The sequence below is a fragment of the Bos indicus x Bos taurus genome, chromosome 28 (assembly GCF_003369695.1).
Source record: "Bos indicus x Bos taurus breed Angus x Brahman F1 hybrid chromosome 28, Bos_hybrid_MaternalHap_v2.0, whole genome shotgun sequence".
Lineage (NCBI taxonomy): Eukaryota > Metazoa > Chordata > Mammalia > Artiodactyla > Bovidae > Bos > Bos indicus x Bos taurus.
The window spans coordinates 25,525,216-25,552,961 of record NC_040103.1 but is presented as its reverse complement, the minus strand read 5'-3'; the positions used below and the strand labels follow the sequence as shown (position 1 = coordinate 25,552,961).

General features: G+C 40.1%; 1 protein-coding gene across 1 annotated transcript; it reads right to left on the bottom strand.

Moving 5' to 3' along the window:
• Positions 1 to 2,238: 2,238 nt before the first annotated feature.
• On the bottom strand, positions 2,239 to 27,746 carry SUPV3L1 (Suv3 like RNA helicase). Its single transcript, XM_027531097.1, has 15 exons — positions 27,394 to 27,746; positions 24,582 to 24,659; positions 24,071 to 24,178; positions 22,861 to 22,975; positions 21,517 to 21,685; positions 19,167 to 19,278; positions 16,730 to 16,807; positions 15,385 to 15,476; positions 14,185 to 14,365; positions 13,537 to 13,630; positions 10,706 to 10,925; positions 7,542 to 7,622; positions 6,916 to 7,092; positions 3,783 to 3,931; positions 2,239 to 3,140 (listed from the first exon to the last, which is right to left on the bottom strand). The coding sequence occupies exons 1-15, from the start codon at positions 27,665 to 27,667 to the stop codon at positions 2,705 to 2,707; spliced, it is 2,364 nt and encodes a 787-aa protein (XP_027386898.1). The 5' UTR covers positions 27,668 to 27,746; the 3' UTR covers positions 2,239 to 2,704.

The following is a 27,746-nucleotide window of genomic DNA, read 5'->3' as shown; positions in this document are numbered from 1 at the left end:
CTCCCTGTCCATCACCAACTCCCGGAGTTCACTCAGACTCACGCTCATCAAGTCGGTGATGCCATCCAGCCATCTCATCCTGTCGTCCCCTTCTCCTCCTGCCCCCAATCCCTCCCAGCATCAGAGTCTTTTCCAATGAGTCAACTCTTCGCATGAGGTGGCCAAAGTACTGGAGTTTCAGCTTTAGCATCATTCCTCCAAAGAAATCGCAGGGCTGATCTCCTTCAGAATGGACTGGTTGCATCTCCTTGCAGTCCAAGGGACTCTCAAGAGTCTTCTCCAACACCACAGTTCAAAAGTATCAATTCTTCGATGCTCAGCCTTCTTCACAGTCCAACTCTCACATCCATATATGACCACAGGAAAAACCATAGCCTTGACCAGACGGACCTTTGTTGGCAAAGTCATGTCTCTGCTTTTACTACGTTCCCTAGATCTATACTGACAGAACTGAAGTCAGTATCTGAGTCTCAGTCCATATTCAGTGCTGATGCTGAGCTGAATCCACAATAGTTCAAGGAGGGTTTTCAGACAAGTGTTTCAAAACCTGTTAGAAAACTTCAAGAACAAAAAAAGTTGTGTTTTGGAAAGACTGAAAACAGGACCAGCTTGCCCATAAGGCCAAAAAGAAAGTGACACGTCCAACTTTTAGCAGAGAAGAAAGATTTGTTTTCACGGCGACAATTTTAAACATACGGCAGAGAATTAATTAGGACCACTCCAATTGTATTTTTCCTTTTTTGTTTCATCTGATTTCATCTTTCTTTAATCTTATTCTGCCTAACCACAGAGCTCTTTCCCCCCCAACAGACAGGACAGGTAAAAAGTAAACTATCACTAGTATTTATAAATACACTTTAGCTCAATGTTCAAGCAGCTAACAGCACCCCCTCTCCCCACCCCTTTTATTTGAGGCTTCACTAACATTTAAACTTGCCTGAGTTTGCAAGTGTCTTGCCTAAAGTGTCTTCTCTGACTTACCAATTCGGACTTCCAAACTGGAGAAAGTGGGAGAATTAATAACACGCTAAGTGACGTACATGGGCATGCGTGTGCAGTCCTGTCTGACTCTTTGTGACCCCATGGACTGTAGCCCGCCAGGCTCCTCCGTCTATGGGATTCTCCAAGCAAGAATACTGCAGTGGGTTGCCATGACCTCCTCCATGGGACCTTGCCGACCCAAGGATAGAACCCACGTCTCTTATGTCTCCTGCATTGGCAGGCAGGTTCTCTACCACTAGTAACACCTGGGAAGCCCAAGTGATGTATATCCTCACTTAAATATGAAACCAAATCCATTATCCAATTCAGTTCATAGTTATCTTTTGACACCACTTAGGCAAGAAAGGGCTATGTCTGCTACGATGTAAGTCACAGTGGAAAGCAAGTTCCATAAGTTAAAGTTGCTCAAACACAAAATATTAAAAGAAACATGCCCTTCCAGGCATTTCACTACTGATTATACACAAGTAAGGGAGAAAGATAGTCAGTGCCACCTGTTCAGCTTTTATTTCTATAAAGGCAAAGGTTAGAAGAATAAAGATTGCTATCTCAATTAAATACCATCTGAACTCTGAACTATTGAAGAAAAAGTCAGAGAGAGATGACTAACTGCAAACTTGGCTATTCCTTGACCCAAATGGAACCAAATCACTTTAATCCCCAGGCTGTAATCAGCCTCAACTTAGCAGTTGCTCAAGAAATAAGTTCTTCCAATGACCTAAGAGCTCAATTCACAGCCCAGAATGAACTCAAACCTTCAGGTTCCTTTATAAAACACTTCCTATATACCAGGACTTTAATGTCATGAGATGCCATTTAACATCCCAAACAACTCTAAGTAGGCATTACTAGCCATCTTTTTTGAATGTAAGGACCAAGCCATAGAGAGGGCAAGGTCACTGAGCTGGTAGTGATGACAGAAGCTAAACCACGGTCTGTCCAACCCCAAAGCCTGTGTCTTTAAGCTCCTATTAGCTGTGTCTCCAACCAAAGCTTAAAACACTACTGGACAAGTGAAGGCCGCTATGCATCAGACTGGCCTTTGGACATGAGAAGACCCCTCATTCCACGTGATATAGCCCACCAACTACTCCCATTCGCTTTCCTTATTCTATGACTTTCTAGCATTTATCTCTGAAATCACATCTATTAATTTCACATTCATTTGTGCTTCTACTCTATTCTAGGCACCATACATATAGCTGTGAACTATACAGACAACAATATTTGCCCTCATAGAGCTGACGTTGTTTATTTGTTAACTTATTCTTATCTGTCACCATACCAAATATAATCTCCATGAGGGCATGGATATAATGTTTCATTTATTACATATTTCCAGCACAGAGAAGAGCCTCTGGTATGTGGGTACAACAGACAGCAATGTTTGCCAAAGAATTCCACCTGTGACATCCTCGCAAAGGTGTAGGGAAACTGGTCAAAACAATTCACCATGCTGATTTTATCCCCATGCAGAGTTCCTCAGAATGCATTGTCTTAGTGCTATACTACAAATGGCCATTAAACAAAGCTTTGAATAAACCTCTAAGACATGAAACAAATAGTTTAGTTATCTTTAAGAGTTCATTTTTCTTAGCCAAAAAACGCAGTAAAAGATAGCCACAATACCACAGCAGGCAGTAAATGCATGTAAAGATAAAAGGAGCTTAAAATATTTTTATTTGTAAAAATAGAAATAAAACTAATCTGAATCAGGTTCTTTCTTCTTTCTTCTTGTCCCTTTTAAGGAAGTCCCAGTTTCTAGTCTTCCTTTGCCCTGTTCGGTTTTTTGTGTCATCCACTCTCTTTCCAGCTGTTTCAGCATGTCTGCAGTGAGGAGTCCTTGCTGCACCAACCTGGAAGCAAGGGATTTCTCTTCTGCATCAGGGCCGAGGGGCTCAGCAGCTTTACTCCCCAAAGCTTTGGTGCCCCGATTCCTTCTGCTTTGGCTCTTTGCTGCACCTGACAGACGGGACTGGCTCTCTGCTGACAAGTTCTGCAAATTCAGCAGTTTGTGTGTCTCTGAAATTTTAATCAGTTTGGTGATGTTGTGTACACCATCTTGGATAATGCCATCTAGTTCTTTCTGGAGCTCTCGAACCAGGCTGGCATCTGGAAACATATCTAAAAACCGGTAGCTGGAAAGAAAAAAAACACATTACATGATAGGAAGAGTTCTTAGGGCAGTTGCTGGACTACTGTCAATGAAGTGACTAAATCTTGATACTGATTCATTCCAAATATTCTGTTCTTGCAAACTGTGTCCAGTGCCTTTGCTCAACCTTTATTTCTGCCCCCAGCTCATGTAAGGAATATGTTGTTATGAGAGTTGCTCACCACTCCTATCTTAAGTGATTCTGATCTGCTTCCCTAGTGTGACATGCCCCTCCTTTGGGAATGACTGATCTACAGCAGTCCCTCTTAAATCATGATACAGACATGAATCACCTTGAAATTTTATTAAAATGTAGAGTTTTATTAAAGCTGGAGTAGGCCCAATATTCTCTATTTTTAACAAGTTTCCAATCAATACCAATGCTTTTGGTCCAGGGACTACTATTTGCATAGGATTTAGTAGAGTTTCTCACCTACTTAACTAGAATCATAAGAACTCTTAAGTCCTTTTTGGAATGGGTATAAACCAGGCTCAGCTGCCTAAATGGACAATAAAACACCTTGCAAGTATGTGCCTAATTTGAAAGTGTAAAAGACCATCATAAAAACTTTTGATTTGTCCTATTACTTGGAAAAATGAGGCGCATAATGGAAAAATTTGGTACCTTAGCCATAGGTAAAGATCCAAGACATCGTGGACAGCTTCAAGATCCATGAGGTCTTTAATATTCTTAGGTGGAAGTAATGGCCATTTAATATATCGGCGTAACCATGAGAAGGTTAGGGGCTCATTCCTGCTATACTGTCTGGCAAACTGAGACAGAAGAAAGGAATTTGGCAAAAGAATCAGAATTCACTTTAGTCTGTGACCCCCCCCCCAAAAAAAAAGACAGCATAATAAAATGTTAACTGTGGCTGTTATCTCAATAGGCAGGCTGGTTTCTCTCCTTCTTTACACTTTTCTATATTTTAAAGAACATTTCATGCTCTTTAAAGTTTGCGTTTTGTTTTTGTCATTGAAAGGAATGATTTCCTTCTTTTTCCAAAACCAGGGCAATAAAACGCCTATGAACTAACTTTCCAGGGACTGCCTGTTAACATTTATGAACATTTTATGTTCTAAGTTCCAAGTTACAGGCAGACAGTACCCAGAGACTTCTGTCCCTTCATGTAATAGTCCTATAGCCTTAAATAGGAGCTTGTATTTTGTCAATATCATCCCTTACTATATTAAAAAGTCTTTGAGGGATTTCCCTGGCGGTCCAGAGGTTCAGACTCCATGGTTCCACTCCAAGGGTGTTGGTTTCGATCCCTGGTTGGGGAACTAAGTTCCCCTATGCCACATGGCATGGCCAAAAAAAGAAAAAGAAACTCTTTAAGCTGACTTGGTACAAGGTTGGCCATGAGTCAATCAAACTAGTAAAGAGACTCTGCCTCTTCACTAGCCGTACGGTTATAGAGTTCTGGCCAAGTCACCACTGTGATTCAACTTCTTCAATACCATATCACCACACCTTCTTGAACCCCAAGACATTCAAATCATGCTGCCTCCCAAACAACGCTAGATGCTATTATGCATCACAATATCTATAGGAGATAATAAAATTATGCAAAAACTAGCAAGCATAAGTTTACAATCTTTAGCTTCAAGGATAAGGTGATTTTTGAAAGGTTCATTTCTTAATTAGGGAAAATTATCTCTAAATATTTAACCTAAGCAAGATCAAAACTTTAGAAATGCAGGGTAGTTTTCGAATAACTGTGATTAAATGTTACAATTTTATTTGTTTCAGTCTGGTTCATTCTGCTGTTTAATACATGCCAGGTAAGAATGTCCATGAAGAATGGAAACGTGACCACGTTAACCTGCTAATAAGCTGCTGCTGCTGCTGCTAAGTCGCTTCAGTCGTGTCCGACTCTGTGCGACCCCATAGACAGCAGCCTACTAGGCTCCCCCGTCCCTGGGATTCTCCAGGCAAGAATACTGGAGTGGGTTGCCATTTCCTTCTCCAATGCATGAAAGTGAAAAGTGAAAGTGAAGTCGCTCAGTCGTGCCCGACTCTTAGCAACCCCATGGACTGGAGCCCACCAGGCTCCTCCGTCCATGGGATTTTCCAGGCAAGAGTACTGGAGTGGGGTGCCAACATGCCAAAACACAGTTCTCTTACAAAAGCAGTGGTTTACCATTTAGGCCACAAACAACTAGCGGAAGCCCAGTATGTGAGTATGGAGCTGCTGAGAGACAGAGAGGGAGAGAGACCCATCCAAGAGCCAGCCCTAAAGGAGCTCCAGGGAACAGTTCCTAAACTACTTCCTAAGGGGCATCAGAGACCATTAGCGGAATTGAGCTCTTTTATTCAGTAATAATGGAGATAAGGAAAATCTCCAGATTTCACATTTTAACCTGTAAACACAACACATAAGCAACTATTGGCGTCTAGACTCCTTACTCCTTAGTAACATGCTGCTATTTTATTAGAGAGCAGTTTGAAGGATGGTTTAAATGGGGTCAGGCCCATGGGCTCCAGTTCCATCCAGGTCAGTTCTTTGCTATGTTTTTAATATTTGGCAGCACTGCACAGCATGTGAGATCAGTTCCCCAACCAGGGATCAAATCCACACCCCTTGTACTGGCAGCACAGAGTCTTAACCACCGGACTACCAAGGAAGTCCTCGGGTCTTTTAAGTTTAAGCCTTTGTTCCATAAACTTCAATCTTATGCTAGTTAGCTCTCTCACAAACACCAGCTCTAAGAAACATATTTCTTAGGTAAATACCTGGACATGGAACACCTCTAAGACATATTCAAGGAAAAAGACAAGCTGCAGACTACTTCATTATGGCATTTATGGGAGAACACACCCACCCAACAAAAACTAGAATTTCTACTCCTATGGGTATGTAGGCAAATGTAACAGAAAAGGTCTGCAAGAATAGCTGATATCAGCTATTACAGCAAAGCTGATAACAGCACTTATGTCAGGGTGGCAGCCCAATTTAACCTTCTCTAATGTTTTAATTTTGTGCAAAAAAGTACTTGTGTATTATTTATAAAATTTTAAAATAATTTAAAACATAAACTTAGATTTGATCCAAACAAAGCTAATAAGCAGAATGTTAACAGCTATAAAAAAAGATGGCAGTGAAATGACATCAATGAATCAGGAAAAGATTTAAAGAGACGACCTCTGGGCGTAGTGGGGCAGGGAGAGCGTGCAGAGCCAACAGGGGGAGCAATGGCCCAGAGACAGCAGAGAACACGGCGAGACTGCAAGTTTAGCTTCTGCTGCCTTTGCCCACCCCTTGTTTGGGTGACTCTTGGGATCAGAAGTCAGAGATGTGTCTCTCTACCCAAATGAGTTAAAAGAAAAGGGGCTGGAACCTTGGCACCAAATTCACACAAAGAGCCATCCCTGACGGTTAACAGAACTGATACTGCTGCCGCCATTGACTCCTAAGCCCCGTCCCTTCCAGAATACATGCCCCAACACCAACAAGGAAAAAGTGTATCTACCATCAGGCAGACTCCTTTCGCTCAAAATATTATGTTTAATTATTTTTATTTTAGCTTCTGCAAAAAGGCTACCACATAAAACCAAATACAAAGCAAGAATTCTCTCCCCCCACCCCCAAAACTATCTGAAAGAACAAAAGAGTCATGTTTTATTTAAGTTCTTACACAGTGTTTCATATAAAAGGGTACACTGTCTTATTTCTTTATTCTGATTAACAAAATATTGTTTGGGGAAAATGCATCAACCCGAAACAACTCAAAATATCAAAAAGATAAAGGCTTACCTGCAACAATGAAGAACAGACGAAAGGCTGCTTCTTGTTGATAGGGGCTGTGCAGAAAACATACCTCACTCGGAGACTTAACGGAATATGCTGGATCAACTCTGCAGAAAATTTAAAATCATCCATATTGCAGACAAAATACTGCCCATCAACTTGTGAAAAGTCTACAAAAATATCCTGGGAGGGAAAAATACATTAATTACTGGACTACCTAGCTGGGCATGAATAAAGTACTCAAGTCTGTAAGAGACAATCACTTTAATACGTTAACAGACGTCTAGAAAGGCTTGCTTAATTCACTGCCTCCTCAAGCTAACAGACGTCCTTACCAGCCTTCTCAACCTGAAATACTCAGAAAATTCCTCAGGATAAAAGCCCTAAAACTTCTGAGAGAAAGTTTCCACTTTCAAGATAAACTTCATGAATAGCAACTTCACAAAAACAGACTATCCAGTCATGTTCACAAGGTTAACCAGTAATTGTCTGACACACCAACTTTTAAATGTTTTTATTTTTCCCAACAAACGACTGAACTCATGCCCCTGCATTGGGAGCACAGAGTCTTAACCATCAGGGAAATCATATACTGACTTTTTTAGAAAAGAGATTTAGGAGTTTCTACTTACAATGAGATTAGAAAGCGTTGTGTCAGGGAGATGGTAGGCAAACATTTCAATCTGTTCAGCAGTTGGATGAAGACCAGCTGCCTTGAGTAAAAGAAAAAACAACCATAAGCTTATTTTTTTTAAGCGTAAGTTTTCTTAAGTTATTTCAAGATAAAGTCCTATATTTGGGATAGGCCCTTGCCAAATGAGTTAAGGGACAAGAATTTGAGTAAAACAGAGACAAGCATCATATTTTGCCATTTATTACCAACTACCAATTAATTTTCTGCTTATATTTTACTTATATTCCTAAACTCTCTGGTGATCTGACAGCACACACAAGTATACATAGCGCTTTCCAGGGTCTCAATTCTCTCCATTGAACAAAACAAAAAAGGAAAACCCAATCACTTTAACCAGGGCAAAAAAACTGACATACATATATAGAAGAGAAAATGTCTAAACTGGAGGCCAGTTATCTCTTTACCTGAATATTCATAATGTCAAGAATTGCCCACAGTTAGAGCCAGACATCCTGGAATGTGAAGTCAGGTAGGCCTTAGAAAGCATCACTACAAACAAAGCTACTGGAGGTGATGGAATTCCAGTTGAGCTATTTCAAATCCTGAAGGATGATGCTGTGAAAATGCTGCACTCAATATGCCAGCAAATTTGAAAAACTCAGCAGTGGCCACAGGACTGGAAAACGTCAGTTTTCATTCCAATCCCAAAGAAAGGCAATGCCAAAGAATGCTCAAACTACCACACAATTGCACTCATCTCACATGCTAGTAAAGTAATGCTCAAAATTCTCCAAGCCAGGCTTCAGCAATACGTGAACTGTGAACTTCCAGATTTTCAAGCTGGTTTTAGAAAAGGCAGAGGAACCAGAGATCAAATTGCCAACATCTGCTGGATCATTGAAAAAGCAAGAGAGTTCCAGAAAGACATCTATTTCTGCTTTATTGACTATGCCAAGCCTTTGACTGTGTGGATCACAACGAACTGTGGAAAATTCTGAAAGAGATGGGAATACCAGACCACCTGACCTGCCTCTTCTGAAATCTGTGTGCAGGTCAGGAAGCAACAGTTAAAACTGGACATGGAACAACAGACTGGTTCCAAACAGGAAAAGGAGTATGTCAAGGCTGTATATTGTCACCCTGCTTATTTAACTTATATGCAGAGTACATCATGAGAAATGCTGGGCTGGAGGAAGCACAAGCTGGAATCAAGATTGCTGGGAGAAATATCAATAACCTCAGATATGCAGATGACACCACACTTATGGCAGAAAGTGAAGAGGAACTCAAAAGCCTCTTGATGAAAGTGAAAGAGGAGAGTGAAAAAGTTGGCTTAAAGCTCAACATGCAGAAAATGAAGATCATGGCATCCAGTCCCATCACTTCATGGGAAATAGACGGGGCAACAGTGGAAACAGTGTCAGACTTTATTTTTTTGGGCTCCAAAATCACTGCAAATGGTGATTGCAGCCATGAAATTAGAAGACGCTTACTCCTTGGAAGGAAAGTTATGACCAACCTAGATAGCATGTGCAAAAGCAGAGACATTACTTTGCCAACAAAGGTTCATCTAGTCAAGGCTATGGTTTTTCCAGTAGTCATGTATGGATGTGAGAGTTGGACTATAAAGAAAGCTGAGTGCCAAACAATTGGTGCTTTTGAACTGTGGTGTTGGAGAAGACTCTTGAGAGTCCCTTGGACTGCAAGGAGATTCAACCAGTCCATCCTAAAGGAGATCAGTCCTGAATATTCATTGGAAGGAATGATGCTGAAGCTGAAACTCCAATACTTTGGCCACCTGATGCAAAGAGCTGACTCATTGGAAAAGACTCTGATGCTGGGAGGGATTGGGGGCAGGAGGAGAAGGGGACGACAGAGGATGAGATGGCTGGATGGCATCACTGCCTCGATGGACATGAGTCTGAGTGAACTCCGGGTGTTGGTGATGGACAGGGAGGCCTGGCGTGCTGCAATTCATGGGGTCGCAAAGAGTCGGACACGACTGAGCGACTGAACTGAACTGAACTGAAGCATTAGAAAGAAAAAAAGAAAGAGAATGGGAAAAACAAAGAGGAAAAGAAGAGAGAGATGAATCATGGGAGGGAGGAAGAGAATAAACACAAGAAAGGAGGTACCCAGGAGGGAGATGGGGAGGTCCATTAGCAGCTGCACTCTTTTTTTTAAACATTTAAAAAAATATATTTATTTGGCCACATCAGGTCTTAATGGTAGCACATGGGATGTAGTTCCCTGACCTGGGATAGAATCTGGGCCCACTGCATTGAGTCTTAGCCATCAAACCACCAGGGAAGTCCCACAGTTATACTCTTAACAAAAGCTACAGAAATGATTCCAGCCACAGCTTTCCTCCAGGAACTTTCCCTCATGTTATCTCATTCATATACCCTTTTACCTGAGATCCCTAAAAGTAAGATAAGCCCTATTAAGTGAATTTTCCAGGCAAACTTTAAATTGTAATAGTTTGTTTAAAATACATACATGTCTGCCTCATTAACTGCACTAACCAAAATTTAACCTTGTCCTTAATGGTTCAAAGCTGTATAGCTTAATGCTGTTTTTACCCAACATGCAAAGGTTTCTTCTACTGTCAAGTTTCTGGCAATTTTCAGTCTGCTGACAAAGCTATGTGCCCACCTGAAGCAACCAGGCCCCAATCCCCACCTGTTAAATTACAGGAAGAATTAACGTAAAATCAGGTTTACTAAACTCGTTACATTATTGCTACGTTTATAAAATCTGGATCTTTCACTTGCATACCATTCTCTAACCAGGGGCTCTCTATTAGGCCTCTCAAAAGCAATAAAGCAGGGTTTTCTTTCATTTTAAATGTTTTTCTTTATTTCATTGCACCGGGTCTTAGTTAGCATGTGCGGGATCTCTTAGTTGTGGCATGTGGGATCTAGTTCCCTGACCAGGGATCGAACCCAGGCCCCCTGCACCGGGAGCATGGAGTCTTGGCCACTGGACCATCAGGGAAGTTCCGAAGCAGGGCTTTCTTGACATGATTTTCACGGCACAAAATTTTCTTTGGCTTATTTGTTTCCAGGTATCTGAGGTGAAAGTCTGGAAAGGGAGTGAAGGAAGGAAGGACTGTCCTTCACAGAGAAGAGGTAATTAATTACTATGTTAATTAAACATTACCTTTATAGGATCCACAGGCCTATTCAAAATTTCCTTTAATAAACTGAGGTCTTCTCGATTCATTGTTGTAACCTCTCCTTCTTTAAATTTTGAACTGAACCTACCAGCTCTGCCAGCAATCTGCAAGGCTTGAGAGGTGGTAATTGGTTCTATTTCTTTCTCTCCCTTTTCATTGATACTTGGCTTCATAAGGGAGTAAAAAATAATTCTTCTTATGCTCCTGAAATAGAAATAAAGATGATCTCATGAGCTGCTGTCTGAAAAGTCGTCCATCATTTGGTTCATTGTACAAAGGCTCACTCTAATTCTAGTTAGGCCTACTTGCAATATTGCCCACTGTTTACAAAGTAAGGTAAAGGGGTTTGTCAGTAATTATTTTTCTTTCCCTTAAACAGCATTTTTTACTAAAAATCATCAAATTATTCATTTAAGTGGGTGAAAAGTATAATACATAAATTATACTTCAGTAAGGCTCTAGAAAATAACTCTTTTTACAAATAAACCATACAAGGTCTTCTTAGGCTACTTTTAAATGCTGCTGCTGCTGCTAAGTCGCTTCAGTTGTGTCCGACTCTGTGCGACCCCATAGACGGCAGCCCACCAGGCTCCACTGTCCCTGGGATTCTCCAGGCAAGAACACTGGAGTGGGTTGCCATTTCCTTCTCCAATGCATGAAAGTGAAAAGTGAAAGTGAAGTCACTCAGTTGTGTCCGACTCTTAGCGACCCCATGGACTGTAGCCCACCAGCCTCCTCCGTCCATGGGATTTTCCAGGCAAGAGTACTGGAGTGGGGTGCCATTGCCTTCTCTGACTTTTAAATGCTAGCTTCTATTAATGGCTTTGAATAGCTCATCCATAAAGGTATAGCTGTTTTCATTTCCCACAGAGGAATATTTATGTTTAATATTGTTAACCCCTGAAGATAATGGCTAGCCCCACATGCCGACTGAGACACTGAAAATAAAGTGAGGTAACATAATAGGTATTAAGATATTAAGAAGAGGTGGCAAGAATACACAGAAGAACTGTACAAAAAAGATCTTCACAACCCAGATAATCATGATGGTGTGATCATCAACCTAGAGCCAGACATCCTGGAATGCGAAGTCAAGTGGGCCTTAGAAAGCATGACTATGAACAAAACTAGTGGAGGTGACAGAATTCCAGTTGAGCTATTCCAAATCCTAAAAGATGATGCTGTGAAAGTGCTGCACTCAATATGCCAGCAAATTTGGAAAACTCAGCAGTGGCCACAAGACTGGAAAACGTCAGTTTTCATTCCAATCCCAAAGAAAGGCACAGCCAAAGAATGCTCAAACTACCACACAATTGCACTCATCTCACACGCTAGTAATGCTCAAAATTCTCCAAGCCAGCCTTCAACAGTCCATGAACTGTGAACTTCCAGATGTTCAAGCTGGATTTAGAAAAGGCAGAGGAACCAGAGATCAAATTGCTGACATCCACTGGATCATTGAAAAAGCAAGAGAGTTCCAAAAACACATCTACTTCTGCTTTATTGACTATGCCAAAGCCTTGACTGTGTGGATCACAACAAACTGTGGAAAATTCTGAAAGAGATGGGAATACCAGACCACCTGACCTGCCTCCTGAAAAATGTGTATGTAGGTCAAGAAGTTAGAACTGCAGTTAGAACTGGACATGGAACACAGACTGGTTCCAAATCGGGAAAGGAGTATGTCAAGGCTGTATATTGTCACCCTGCTTATTTAACTTATATGCAGTGTACACCATGAGAAATGCCGGGCTGGAGGAAGTACAAGCTGGAATCAAGATTGCCGGAGAAATATCAATAACCTCAGATATGCAGATGACACCACACTTATGGAAGAAAGTGAAGAAGAAATAAAGAGCCTCTTGATGAAAGTGAAAGAGGAGAGTGAAAAAGTTGGCTTAAAACTGAACATTCAGAAAACTAAGATCATGGCATCTGGTCCCATCACTTCATGGCAAATAGATGGGGAAACAGTGGAAACAGTGACAGACTTTATTTTGGGGGGCTCCAAAATCACTGTAAATGGTGACTGCAGCCATGAAATTAAAAGACACTTTACTCCTTGGAAGAAAAGTTATGACCAAACTAGACAGCATATTAAAAGCAGAGACATTACTTTGCCAATAAAGGTCCATCTAGTCAAAGCAATGGATTTTCCAGTAGTCATGCATGGATGTGAGAGTTGGACTATTAGGAAAGCTGAGCACCAAAGAATTGATGCTTTTGAACTGTGGTGTTGGAGAAGACTCTTGGGAGTCCCTTGGACTGCAAGGAGATCTAACCAGCCCATCCTAAAGGAAATCAGTCCTGAATATTCATTGGAAGGACTGATGCTGAAGCTGCAACTTCAATACTTTGGCCACCTGATGCCAAGAACTGACTCATTGGAAAAGGCCCTGATGTTGTGAAAGACTGAGGGCAGGAGGAGAAGGGGATGACAGAGGATGAGATGGTTGGATGGCATCACCGACTCAATGGACATGAGTTTGAGTAAACTCTGGGAGTTGGTGATGGATAGGGAGGCCTAGCGTGCCACAGTCCATGGGGTCACAGAGTTGGACACGACTGAGCGACTGAACTGATTTGAACTGAACATAATAGGTTAGCAGTGGTAGGGAGCAGCACTTAAAAGTCCAAGTGTTATGTGATATTTTAATTTTATTCCTTTAGGTGTGAGCAAGATAAATCTAGGATCTATACTACAATACCCATTCACCTAAGCCAAAGAGTTTGGTCATTCTAATGCCATTGAGAAGTGTTTAAATTGCTATCTAACCCACTGAATATCCACGATTATTAAAAACAAATTACTTACAAATTAAGTCCCATCCCAATTGCATCTGTAGCAACCAGGATTTTGCATGGATCATCAGGATCATTAAACTTTTTTGCTTGAGCAAGTTTGGTCCCTAAAATAAGAACAGTTTATGTTAAATTAATGTTCTCTGTCTTTTAGTACATCACACTAAGTAGTATCTTGTAGTGTCTTGGAAACCCTCACCTCCAACTGTCCATTTTATGGATAAAACTCTCACTGTTTCAAACTTAAATATTATTCTCAAATAGTCACTTATCCTTTTATTTCTATTCCTCTAAATAACCTCACAAAGAGCAACACAGTCCCCTACCACACTAGCTATATCATTTCTGAGGACACTTTTAACAGATTTCTGGTAATATTTTAAGAATATTACCAGGATCATATTTTAGTGACATTTCTGTAAGAAAATCATCAGCTCAACATTTAAAATACAGTCTACTAATAACAACAATTAACAAGAGCTATAGATAATCAAAATACTTCTATCATCATAAAGATGACTAGAGAAGTATGTGCTTCATATCACAAATTATACACCAAGCAACTTAATTCAGTAGCTCACTGTGTTATCGATACGTATCTCAAAATACATGGCAAAAACAAGAGACTTCATATCCTACCATGAGGAAAGTCAATAATTACCAGGAGGGAGACTGCCATATATAACAGCTGATTCCAATCCCCGAATTTCAATCTGTCGACTCACAGAATAAATATCATTCTTGCTAAAACAGACAATGCAGTCCCCGGGCCGAAGGTTGTCTAAGGATTCTAGTGCGTGATCCAGCACAGAAATGGGGGTAAGCCTTTTATAGGTTCGAACCTATAATAAAGGACACGATAGTGTAAAATAGCATACCTAACGGAACTTCTTATGACTAAGCATTGTGAAAAACTCACAAAGCAGTCAAGTAGCTAAAAACTGCTAAAGTTAGACAAGTTCCAACATTTTCAAGAGAAAACACAGAAAAACATTTATTTTGGTATTATAAGTGTTACCATCAGTTCTCATTGGTATTTCTAAATTAGTAAAGTGTTACAGAGGATTTCATAAATTTTCAAAGCACTTTCATATATATTTGATTTGTACAGGAACTTGCTAAGTTCAGAAGGGTTATTAACTGTTACTTCCAGTTTATGAAAAAAGCAAAATAGAGTCTAATAAGTGATCAAGCCAAAAAAAAGAAAAGATCAGGTCTGACGAGGATTTTTCCAGCTGTAGCCTTTTGTGATTTGCCTAAAAACACAAAGTGAGTTAACAGCAAAACCAAGACTGAAACCCAGAATTTCTTCCACTATACTCCACTATCTCTCCTTGAAAACTGAGTACAAAACTAAAGTAATGGACCAGTTTTTAAATATTTCATTTTATTATAGAAGTCTGGTAAAGAAAGCAAAAAGTAGGAGTAAGCAGAAATGAGTTGCTTCCTATTCTAGGAATGTGAAAAAAGGATACAAACCATCTCTAGCAATTAGATATCTATCAGAGTACCCAGTATCTGACATTTGAGACTTTGAAAATTACAAACTTTTGCTGAGCCTCCAATTTCTAACATTCCAGATTTACTTAATTCTAAAGAGATCTGTTCAAATTCCAAAAGGTTCTGTCAAGAAAAGGTAAGGAATCTGCTTGGACTTTTGAAGACTTAGGGTGTGAGAACCACTCGGTCAGAACTTTAGATCATGAGGTTCAACCAACTATGCATGATCTAGTCAACTACAGGGCAATGAAGCTGATCTTTCAATTCTCACTTTGCCATCGTCTGGGGCCTATGAAGCCACTGCCTGGGTACTCTGGGTACTTGCTATGCCACCTTGAGAACAAGGCATATAATTGAGTACCTCCACATCCTCCCCAGTTGTGTACATAAGCTCGGTAACCATGTCAATTGCAGCAGATTCTCCACACAAATGGATTTCTTCAGCACAGAGTCCTGTTAAGTGCAAAATTGGGATTTTTTTTTAAATTTTAAAGATACAAAAGTAAATATGTAATACTTCACATACCCAAAATACTTTGCTTACCTACTGCTTTACAACTTTAAGAAGGGTTATCATAAATGTGATCTCTGTGATTCAACCCTGAAAACAAAAATCTTCTAGTGGGCAAAATTATCACCATTTTTACAAATCTTAGGGTTTTTAAGCTGCTGTGGCCAAGGTTTTGAGTCTACTAGATGGTGAAGCCAGTCTGAACTAGAATCTGGCATTTTGATGGTTAGCACTGAACATTAGTCCTATACTTTTCTTTTCAAATCAGGCTCCATGGAATCACTGAGGTGACTTGGGGGTGGGGGGTAGGGGCTGGTGGGTAGAAGAAACTCCAAGATCCTTACCACTTAGCATATACACTTTCATCCATTTTATATTACAGGTTTTCGTGTACACTCTTGGTTTAAAGAAAGAGTTCACCTATTTGTTTGTAAATTTGAAAACACCTGCCCTACAGCATGCTGATCAAAAATTCACTCCAAAGATCAAGCAGGAGAAATGTTCATTCATGTCCGTAGACTTTAAGAAGTCCACTTCCAGGAGCCTATCTTAAAGAAATAATAAATAAAAAGTTATGGCTACAGAGATTTTTTTATTGCATCACTAATAATAGGGAAAAATGTTCAACTCTTTAGGACAAATTACAACTGGGCTCCCACATCCACAGGCTTGACATTGCAGATTCAACCAGTGGTGGACCCCTGGTTGAATTCATGGACGCAGAACCCATCCACCTGGAAGGGATCTGAGCATCTGCAGAGGTCCAGGGACCAATATTCCACAGATACTGAAGGAAGACTATAGCACAGCTCTTCAATGGATAATATACAACATTCATATGTGGTATGAAAAAAAAGTCTATGAAAAAGCACTGAAAAAAAAAGCAAGATACAAAATTTATATATTCACAAAACACCATAAAAATGAGAAAAAAAGATTGTCAGGAAACACCAAAAGGTTACTAGTGGTTGCATAAATATGATAATATTTGAACACTTTTATTAAATGATTATGTTTTATAATATAAAAAATATAATTAAAATATTTAGAAAATTAAAACTCACACCTAGCTGACTTTTTTGTTTCATTTGTGTCAAGACAGGATCTAGCTGGCTCTATTTGGCAATGCCCAGCACATAAATGCCTCCCAGTGCAGATGTCACAAAGCACAGATTTTACAGTATTAACCACCAACCTAGCAGCGCCCTGGTCCACGCCCATCCTCTGGCTGGATCTTTAATCATCTGAATTTCATCAATCACGGCCACTTCATCTTAAAATAGAAAGTTATCGTGAGCAAGACAATCTACTTCAATAGTATTACTAACAAATCACAATATCAAAATTCAAGCTTTCAACACCACCATAATCATCATCATTACTTACTATGTGCTTCTTTGCTGGCAGGCTTGTTCTAAGCGCTTTAAAACTGCAACTCATTTAATCCTCACAATACACCCACTAAGTGTCATCATTACTTACATTTCCTTTTTTTAAAAATCTCATACTTGTATTTTTAATTAAAAAAAGAAAATTGTGGGGCGGGGGGTGGGCAACTTCCCTGGTGGTCCAGTGGCTAAAAGTCTGAGCTCCCAGAGCAGGGGCCTCAAGTTCAATCCTCGGTCAGGAAACTGGATCCCACATGCTGCACCTAACAGTTCACCTGCCACACTGAAGCTCAAAGACCCCATGTGCCACAATTAAGACCCAATGCAGCCAAATAAATGATTAAATTTTGGCAGCACCATCCGGCGTGCAGGATCTTAGTTCCTTGAACAAGGATTGAACCCATACCCTCGGCAGTGAAAGTGCGGTGTCCTAAAACACTGGACTGCCAGGGACTTCCCCTACATTTACATTTTAAAGAAGAATAAACTGAGACCCAGAGAAGTTAAATCACTCCAAAGATCAACCAGGAGAAACGTTCATTCATGTCTGTGGACTTCAAGAAGTCCACTTCCAGGAGCCCATCTTAAAGAAATAATAAAAAGTGATGGCTAAAAAGATTTTTTATTGCATCACTAATAAAAGGGAAAAATGACCAAAGTGTAATATTTTGAAACATAAAATTCAAACCCAGACCGTCTCTACTCCACTGTCTCCCAAACTGAGCATGTTCAATTGTCCTATTTTTTGCAATCTCAGAAGAAACCTGGAGAATCTGCCCAATAAGAATATATCCATACAGCAGTGAAAGCAGCTCCCAGGACCAAGGAATAGATAACCCTGCTGTAAATGAAGCACCTTAGGAACCCAGATGGGTGTTAGGAGAAGCGGAGTGGAAAGTGTAATTCCCTGAGCTATAGCTCTGCTCATTCTTTGGGGTTTTAAAGTTCATTACTATGATAAAAAAAAAAAAAGCCTCATTTTATTTTCTAATGCCAAAATGCTTCCAACCATATTATATTTTTCTTTCTAAGTCACATAAATTATATTTTAGTTCTCTTCCCAAAATACCAAAGATTTGAGAGGAACATGTTTTAAAGAAAAATTTAATATGCCCACAATGACACTGAGGAAACAAAAGAAAGCTAATTTTATACTGAAAAACCATTAGATTAAAAATTACTTAGCATATCTGAGTGTATACAAATAAGATTAGAAAAGAGGGGGGCAGAAGAGGGAATTTTGATTTATAAGTGCTATTTTAATATTTATAATGTATTACTTTTAGAATATCTTGATTTTTAAAAACTATCCATTTACTCAGAAAGTTAAGATTATTAAAATGAAAAAAGCAAGCTACTAAACAGTACATAATGTATAATCCCCATTTTAATATACACACCCCCAATGCACATGTAAGCATACGCATATGAACACAACCTAGAAAAACATACCACAGGATTAATACTTATTGATTCTGGATGGATGGAATTGGGAGATTAATATTTTTTTCTTCTCTTTGCATTTATTTTTACATTTTCTACAATGAAGGAACGATTGTCTATATAGTAAGGAAAAAGTTAATTTTCATTTTAAATGTTTTTAAAACTACCGGACTTATACAGAAGTTCATTGTGGTACTATATATAATAGTGAAAAACTTTAAAACAACCTAAATACTATTTAATAGAAGAATAAGGAATAAATACATTTAGTCATAATATGGAATATGTAACATTTTAAATGAATATATGCGATATATATATATTTGATACATATACATGTAAATAAGACTAGATCTAAATACATGTGTAGAAAAAAAAGCAAGTTGTGGAGCAATAATGCAATATGATTGTCATGTAAACATTTTAAAACACAAACTATAGTATTGATAGGTAATATATAATAGTGACGCCAAAAAAGACAGGAAAGGTATATAGCAAATATTTGACAGCAACTGGATCACAGAGGGGAGAGGAATTGAACTGTGGAGTGACACAAAGGAAAATTCATGTGTTAACATTTCAGTTCTTTTAAGAGAAAAAGGGAAAGAAAATTCAAGAGCAAACATGATGGAAAGTTTGGCATTTTTAAGTAGTAGCAGCAAATACTGGGTATTTGCTGTTACTAGTCTTTGCCTCAATTACAAATTTTTTTCACAATAAAAAACACATTCCACATGTTCATCTGTATTTTAAAATTAAAAGAAGACTGAACCATAAAGTTCTAAAATAGTAGATACATACAAGGAGTTGTAACGCTGCACATCTCGACAGTACAGGCAACATGGGCAGCCTGTTTACCATCTGGGTCTACTGAGACACGCTCTTCACCTGTTACCAAGTCACACGGCACCCCCTAGGATGACAAAAAGAAAACTGCCATTATCTCCACCTTGAAACCACAGCAAAAAGAAGATGTGGATGTTTAATAGAGTATTCCTTCTATTAAATATAGAGTATTTAATAGAGTAGGTCAGCAAGGTCCTCCAGAGAAGGGAATGGCTCCCCACTCCAGTATTCTTGCCTGGAGAATTCCAAGGATGGAGGAGCCTGGCAGGCTACATACAGTCCACGGGGTCGCAAAGGGTTGGACTCGACTGAGTGATTAATGCTTGCACTTGTTTTTCTTTTCACTTCCTTCCATTACATCAAATTTATTTGTCTAATACTTGAAACAAATATTCCCAAACCTCTAAAAAAATTTTTAGTAAAAAATAAAAGCCACTTTCATATAACCTATGTACACTTGGAACATCTCAAATCAGCTAAATTCTCAGGTAACAAAAGCAATTGAAGCACTTTTATTTTTTAAACTTTGTACTGAATTTTCTTGGTGGCACACTCGATGGGAGTCTGCCTGCCAATGCAGGGGACAAAGGTTCGATTCCTGGTCCAAGAAGATTCCACATGCCATGGAGCAACTGAGCCAGTGATCTAGGGCCCCTGAGCCCCAACTACTGAGTCTGAGCGCTGCAACTAAAGAAGCCCACATGCCTAGAGCTCATGCTCTGCAAAAAGAGCCTTCCGAACCAAGGCAATGGCACAGCTAACTAAATAAAGTCTGTATTATGTCAATAGTTCCTGTACTATTTTAGCTTATTAAAATGAAATTGTTTCTATGTTCAAGAAAAACATTATGAATAAAATTTAAGAATATAAAGCCCTCCTAATATATTTCTTTGAGAAGGACTCATATCAGTGCTATGGTACATATGTGAGTAGCCAACTACCCCAATCCACTCAGAACCGAGGGATAACTCAGGACAAAGACCATTTGGTAATAAATCTAGGAAAGTCCAGGCAAACTGGAACAGCTGGTCTCCCTAATGGCCTGAAACTAACGAGGAAACATCAGACATCCAAACTGAGGGACAGCTTACAACACGACTGACCTGTAATCTTTCCAGCTGTACCAGTTACGAAACACAAAGACTGAGGAACTGTCCCAGATTAATGGGGAAACTGGAGACATGACAATACATACAGCAGAAGTCCCTGAAGGGAATGCTGGAGGTGGCGGGGGCACAGCGGGGAGGGGAAGCGGAGTAGTGGTGGTGTTACTGAACAACTGGCAAAATTTGAGTATGGACAGTGGATTAAATAATGGCATTCTATCAATATTAAATGTCCTGCTTTACATGAATATCCTGAAGTTTTGTAAAAGAAAGTCTTCGTTTTGCAGAAATACTTCTAAGTATTTATAAACAAGAAGGTATTATATATGCAAATTATACAAATTATCCAGAACATGATGCAAACTATCTACAAAACTGGTTAATCTCACATTATAAAGTCATAATAAAACAATGAACCAAAATGTGGCCCCTTTTCTGAAATGATGCCTCAGACCACAGACCATTCAGTCCTTTTCAGGTTGGAAAGCTGGCTTCAGTCTTTGTCATTAGTTCTAGCAATTACATCAAAGGTTTAATCGTAAAAAAAAAAAGGTAAATTGAATACAACATAGCGGGTAACTCTGAGGGGGTAAAGGAGGGGTTCAGAGAGAGTTTCATCTGTATCAATAATATTTTATTTCCTGCTTTTTTTTTTTCTGGTTATGCCACACAGCTTGTGGGATCTTAGTTCTAACCAGGGGTTGAACCCAGGCCCACGGCAGTGAAAGCATGGAGTCCTAACCACAGGACCACCAGGAAATTCCCCAATATTTTATTTCTTAAAAAAATTAAAAAAATAAGTAAGTATGGCAAAATGTTAGACTCTGATGGGAGCTGGGTAGTGGACCCAAGTTATTTGAATGTTACTCCTTCATTTCTCTGTATATGTGAAATACTCTAATATTGTATTTCACTCATTCTAATACACATATTTTTTCACATTTTAGTATCTCTGAAACCAGGATATATCTTAACAATGGGTGGCATGTCAGAATTCACTTGGCAGCATCAGCTTCTTTCTCAGTTTTGCATAAAATAATAGTACATCTTACACTTGATGGCTTTAAGTTAAAGGCAATGAAATATGGCACTTTTTGTTAATAGTAAATTACTACTACACACACCCTCTCCCTTCACCCACTACACTCTACATTCCCCCAAATTAGCAAGAAAAAGAGAATATTTGGTAATATACTAACAGCAGCATTACTCTTTTCGAAGATCTCATGTGCCAGTAGTTTTAAAGGGCCACAATACACTCCAGATTTTGCTGACAAGTATTTCTGGATTGCATGATAAGTCTTTCCACTGTTTGTGGGACCTGAATGGAATATTATCTTCCGATGTATGGCTCTAGCTTCTGGGTACCTAAAACATGAGTAGAGAAACTGCTTAATTCCATTAACCTCCAAATCCTGGCAAAGGTATTAACTGAAAAAACTTCCAATGAAACATCCTCTTAACATTCACAAAATAGCAGCATCTTTGAAAACCTAAATTAAATGGTGAGTTTCATGTCCACACCAAAATGACTGCTTTCCAAGAATGGCATTTACTAACTAGAGGACAGAAAAACCCAAATGCAAATTAATTTCTTGGATATTCTTGCCATTGTACAAATTCCTTTTCCCTAAGAGTTACTTAAAATAAATTTAAACTGCTATCAGCTCCAGAGACATGTTCACATTATTTTCACATTCTCTACATATGCCCTAGAAGTAAATATTCCCAGGCTTCTGAATTTTAGCATACACAATAAAATGACTGAATCTGCTGCTTCTGGCCATGATGAATGGTACTGGACTTGACCTATCATGATAAACAACTACAAAACTGGACAAAATAGATATAGCAGCTCCCTGGGGATATGGACAAGAGGCAGTGCAGGACTATAAGCTCCAAAAGAAAGAAACACTTGAGATGAGCCCTACTGGACCCCAAGAGGCACAGGGAGGTGGAACCCAAGCAAGTTAAAATAGTCCCACTGAGCTGAGCAGTAGAGATCAAGATTAAAGCTGCTGAAGCAGCTGGAATCTGAAGGCCTGAGTGTGGAAGAGAAGAAAGGTGCAATAGAGAGGGAGCCTTGTAAGTCTGTGTGGGGGTTCCTTGGGTCCTTGGCCAATGGCTGGGCTGAACACATGCAGGGCTTAGCAGTGGAGAGCTTGCTAAGAGTTTAAGTAGAAAGTCTCAAAGAAATGGCAAAGTGCTAGGAGATGTTAGAGTTCCAGGCATGGTGGTGGTGGAGGGAACTGATTAACAGCATATTCAGTTGAGACACCAGAAAGGTCACACTTGAATTCTAAGGATAACCAAAAGACCTACTCTAGATCTGCCCTAATAAAACCTTAAACCAAGCTTGATTAGGATTTAGGAGGAGATACCAGCTAACTGCCTACCAAAACTCATCGTGTATTTTTCTAGAAAAAACAAAACAATCTAGACTATTTGATTTATCATCTAGTATACAATAAAAAATATATAGGGTTCACTAATCTCCCAAGATCAGAAACTGAAAATTTCAAATCCACAATAAAGAAACTAACCAGTTAGGTGGTATTCTTAGGTCACTGATTTTTCGTAGATCATCCTTACATTCCAACACAGGAAATATTTGTTTTGCATGTCTCAAGAAAAATGGAAATAAGTCATCCACATGAGCTGGAAAATAAAACACTGCATTAATCTGTGCAAGCTAAATGTTATTCACAACTGAACTTAATGAAAGCTTTATTCTTAGTGAGCTAAGTTAAGGGGACATTGTCAGGAAAAAAGGTAAACCCTAGAACAAGGAATGCTATCCTTTCCTGAGATCCTGCTTTGCCTTATGTTTTCTTCCTTATTTCACTTGTATTTTCTAGGAAAGCAGAAAACTTTGGCTGTCAACAACCATGTTCCACTTGTTCAATGCACCAGCGCTGATGATCAGCATTGATGAAAGTTAAATTGAAAACAAAGAACCTTGGGGTAACTCCCTGAAAGTCCAGTGCTTAGGGCCCAGTGCTCACACTGTCAGTGCCCTGGGATCTATTCCTGGTTGGGAAGGTAGGATCATGGACAGCAAAAAACAAAACAAAACAAAAAACCTGGGAATATACATTAGCAAGAAGGCTCCACGGTTACTGAAGCAAAATACAGGACCCAGATGCAAGTAGTTTTTAAACTACAGATACCACTGAGAAACAAAATGTGAAAGTGAACTGACTTCTCAGCCAGGAGTCACCACACCTTATGGCTTTGATGCGGGTGGGCTGAGTTCCATTCTGCTCTGTGTCCCGGTTCTACCTCAGTGCCTGGCCCAGGGCAATGTTCTAACAGTCAAATACATAAAAACATAACCAAAGTCAAACCGCCCTTAGGAATAAAATAATGATATTTCTACATTTTTTTCTTTTACAGCAAGAGGTCTGTCAAAGTTTGAGGGAGAAAGAAGTCAGTGGCAAAAACTGATGGAATCTGTATTGTATTAATTCTACCTTGTGTGAGAGTTCATTTCACCAAGGCCTATACTAGTGAAGAACAGATGGTGACAGATCGAGGTCCCAGTCCTCCTCCAGTCTAAGACACATAGGTGACTTAGTAACCAACCCAGGCCTGCTATAAAGCAAAAAGACCTAGAAGGCCTCCTATGAAAGCACTGAATTACTTACAGAGGATGCTAACAGGACTTATTCTAAAGCAAATAAGCTAATGAGAAAAAAACAAAAGAAATAGCAAGTATGTTCAGAGGATTTTAAAAAGTCTCTAAACACTTGCCTGCACTGAAGCAAATATCATTCAAAATAATGTGAATGTCCACATCCAGAGAATGAGACTGCATGATATAGTTTCGAAAGCTTATGAATGCTTGGTGGAAGAGACGAGCTGTGGGAAACACAAAATCAAAACAGGTAGGACTTAGTTTTCATTTTATTTTTCATTTCATTTTCATTTTCTCATTTTAAAAAGTACATACACACATCACACCTAACTCGTCGAAGTGTCTTTTTCCTTTCTTGTAGTACAGCTGGTTTGTTATGATCTGGGCTAAAACTGAAATTCTAGTACAACACGAAGGAAAGCTGAACACACAGCTGCTTTGCCATGTGTCTGGCTCACCAACTGCATACTGACGATCTCCTGCCCAGACAGAGGCAAAAGTCAGGGACGTTCTCCATATTATAACTATGAACTTATGTTCAGGCCACACAAGGTCCCACACAATAATGAAAAAGCTGTAATCTAAGCAGCAATAAGGTATCTCTAATGGAAATGGTATTAGCCTTACCATCGAGTCCGTAATCAGCACTCAGTTTCTGAATTTCTTTCCTCTTGTAAAACTTGTCTAAGACCTTCTTTACTTCATCTGGAAGAAAGATAACAAAATTGAACATACGTTTAACATTTGTCTTCTAGATAGAGAAATACCCCCAAAGTAAAAGAAATTTGGAAGTCCTAACACTCAAGGCAGTGGTCTACTGAGTGTTGCAAGAACTTGAAGGTGGGTTAGTTGATCACAAACTTTTTATGGTTTCATAGTGTCAAGAAAAAGTATAAAGTCCAACAATGCAATCAACATCCCCGTTATACTGCAGAAGTCTAAGCAAGGTGCCACAGGACTGGCATCACCCTATCCTCCACCGGGCCACTGTTAGATACACATGTTCTGTTTGGTTTACTCACAACCATTCTGCACATCTAATAGTGAGCAGCGAAAGGCTATCTTTTAGCTGAAAGATAACCAATACTGCAAGGGGCAGATCCTCATGCTTTTATGTGAATGACTAAAGGAGCCACGGATAACCTTTAGCTTGAAGATGATTTGAGGGAGAACAAATTAGTGGCATAACTAAAGTCAGTGGGAAGTGAGGGAAACAGATTTCGGTGGAATTTATACAAGAACTTCCTAATAATTAGAATAAGAAAAGGGGTTGCCTGACAAAAGTACCAGCTGTACTCAAGGAAGGCTTAGATGACTGTATTTCAAGGGTGACAGCAGAGAAATTACTATGCTGCAAAGGAGATTGAATTAGATGCCTGCTGAAATGCCACTATCAATCACTGATTTTACAGGTGAAAATACTTTAATCAACCTTAGATTGCATTAACAACTTAAAAAAAGAGAGAGGTTTAGAACATTTATTTATACAGTAACCTAAAAATACTTATTTTGTTAAATCCTCACATCAACCTATGTTATACAGTTGGGCTAGACTATCTGGCCTCCTAGGGAAACAGTTTTCCCAGCTTCCACACATCAGATTCTACTGTAGGGTAATTCCATTTTTTAAATAGCAAATGTTTAGTACAAGTGATACTAATTTACACTTATTCATCCCTTCACACTTTTCAAAGTGCTTTGCCAAACATGTTATAATGATTTTCACAATCCAGAGATACAGGCAGAGAAAATATTATTTATATTTTAGCATTTGGGAAATGGACAAAAGGTAAGTCAACTGTAAATTGTTCCAGTCAGTTAAGTGATGTATGACTATCACAAATGTGCAACATTTTCTGCTTGTAGTCAGTATACCCTTACTTGCCTAATTGTATTATGATCAACCAGAAAAAAAATGATATATACATTTACCTATATATGTGTATATATATATTGGAGAAGGCAATGGCACCCCACTCCAGTACACTTGCCTGGAAAACCCCATGGACGGAGGAGCCTGGTAGGCTGCAGTCCATGGGGTCGCTAAGAGTCGGACCCGACTGAGCGACTTCACTTTCACTTTTCACTTTCATGCATTGGAGAAGGAAATGGCAACCCACTCCAGTGTTCTTGCCTGGAGAATCCCAGGGATGGGGGAGCCTGGTGGGCTGCCGTCTATGGGGTCGCACAGAGTCGGACACGACTGAAGTGACTTAGCAGCAGTGTATATATATGATATATACATATACTTATATATGTGTGTTACAATCAACCAGAAAAATGTGTATATTTTATACATATATATTATTATATGTAACTTTCATATATATATATATACACACACACACATACATAGGCACCTACTTGTGTGACTAGAAGAGTGCTTGGAAAGTAGCACATAGTAGGTATTCAATAAGATTTGTCGAGGATAAAAACTGTACTTCATAAGGGTTTTTAGGAAGATTAAATGGGCCACATGTTTAAAACAGTACCTGTCTCTAACACTCAGTGTTAGCCAATGTTATTTTTTAGAAAAAGAAGGAACCACAGAGATATTCTAGGCAGTGGGAGTAGCATTATGTAAAAAGCCCTGGAGCACAAGTGCCCGTTTCATCAATCTGGCTGAAAGGAGGAGAGTGGTGTGCAACAAAGCTTCTCCAAGAGTTACCCAGGCCAGATCAGGCAGGGAGTGAGGACCCTTTCAAACTGGGGACAATGGAAAAGCATTAAGCAATTTTTTGCAGGGGAGCCACAGGATTAGATCTTGCCATTTGCTGATGCTAAGCGAGAGCTTTCTCTCTGGAGCCCTGGATGATCAGGGTACCTTCCACCTTTGGTAAGCTCACCCTTATTGTGTTCTACCTTGTAGCATAGTTGGTCATCCATCGGTCCTTCCTCCCACAAGGCTGTAAGTTTCTGGAGCGGAAGAGATCTGGATCTGAGTCTGGTTCCTCTTTGCAATCACCATACAGCCTAACAGTGTCTGGTTTGCGTAGGTACCCAGTCAATGACAAAAAGTCCTGAAAGAAGTCTTCCTCTGGCTTTTCACCACCCCACTCCCTTGTCCCTTCCGGGAGCAATAGTAATAAGCAGCGGGGCGGGGGTGGGGGGTGGGGGGTGGGGAGACTATACTAGAAAGTCAGTCGTGCACCCAACGGCTCAAAAAAGATGAATCGTCCCGTCACAAGGGGACTTAGATCATTCCCAGGGGAACAGTGAAAGGGAGAATGCCAGTTCAAGGGCAGCACATCAAAGGATCAATCAGACACAATCCCAAGCCTTGAGGGGCTCAAAACCAGCAAGGGAGGCAGGCACTGAGGCACAATGGCAAAGTTCGAAGGGACCTGGGTCTCCAGGGGATGGAAAAGCAGCTTCCTCCGAGAAGCGTCTCAGCCCTGCACCAGCCACCCTCGCCGCCCTCTCCAGCTCCTGCACTCACTCTTGTCCAGAGGGCGGGTTAGCTCAGCCCCGACGTCGCCATCTGCGCTAGGACCCTGAGGTTTCACAGTCAGCGGCACGAACAAGGACGTGTTTGGAGCTTTGGAGCCTCCGGAGGCAGAGGAAGAGGCGCAGGCAATAGCAGGAACGCGTCCCAGAGCCCCAGGAAAGGGCCCGGTGTGGGCGCGAAGGGCAGAGCAGACGGCTGCCCGATGGCCAGCCTGGCGCCCCGCGGGGAGCCGAGCCCACAACAGGGCACACCGCGGTAAGGACATCGAGACTGCAGGCTCCAAAGGAGGCGGGCTGGAGCAGCCTGGGGACGCGGCGGCGGACAGTGACGCGCGGCCACCGACA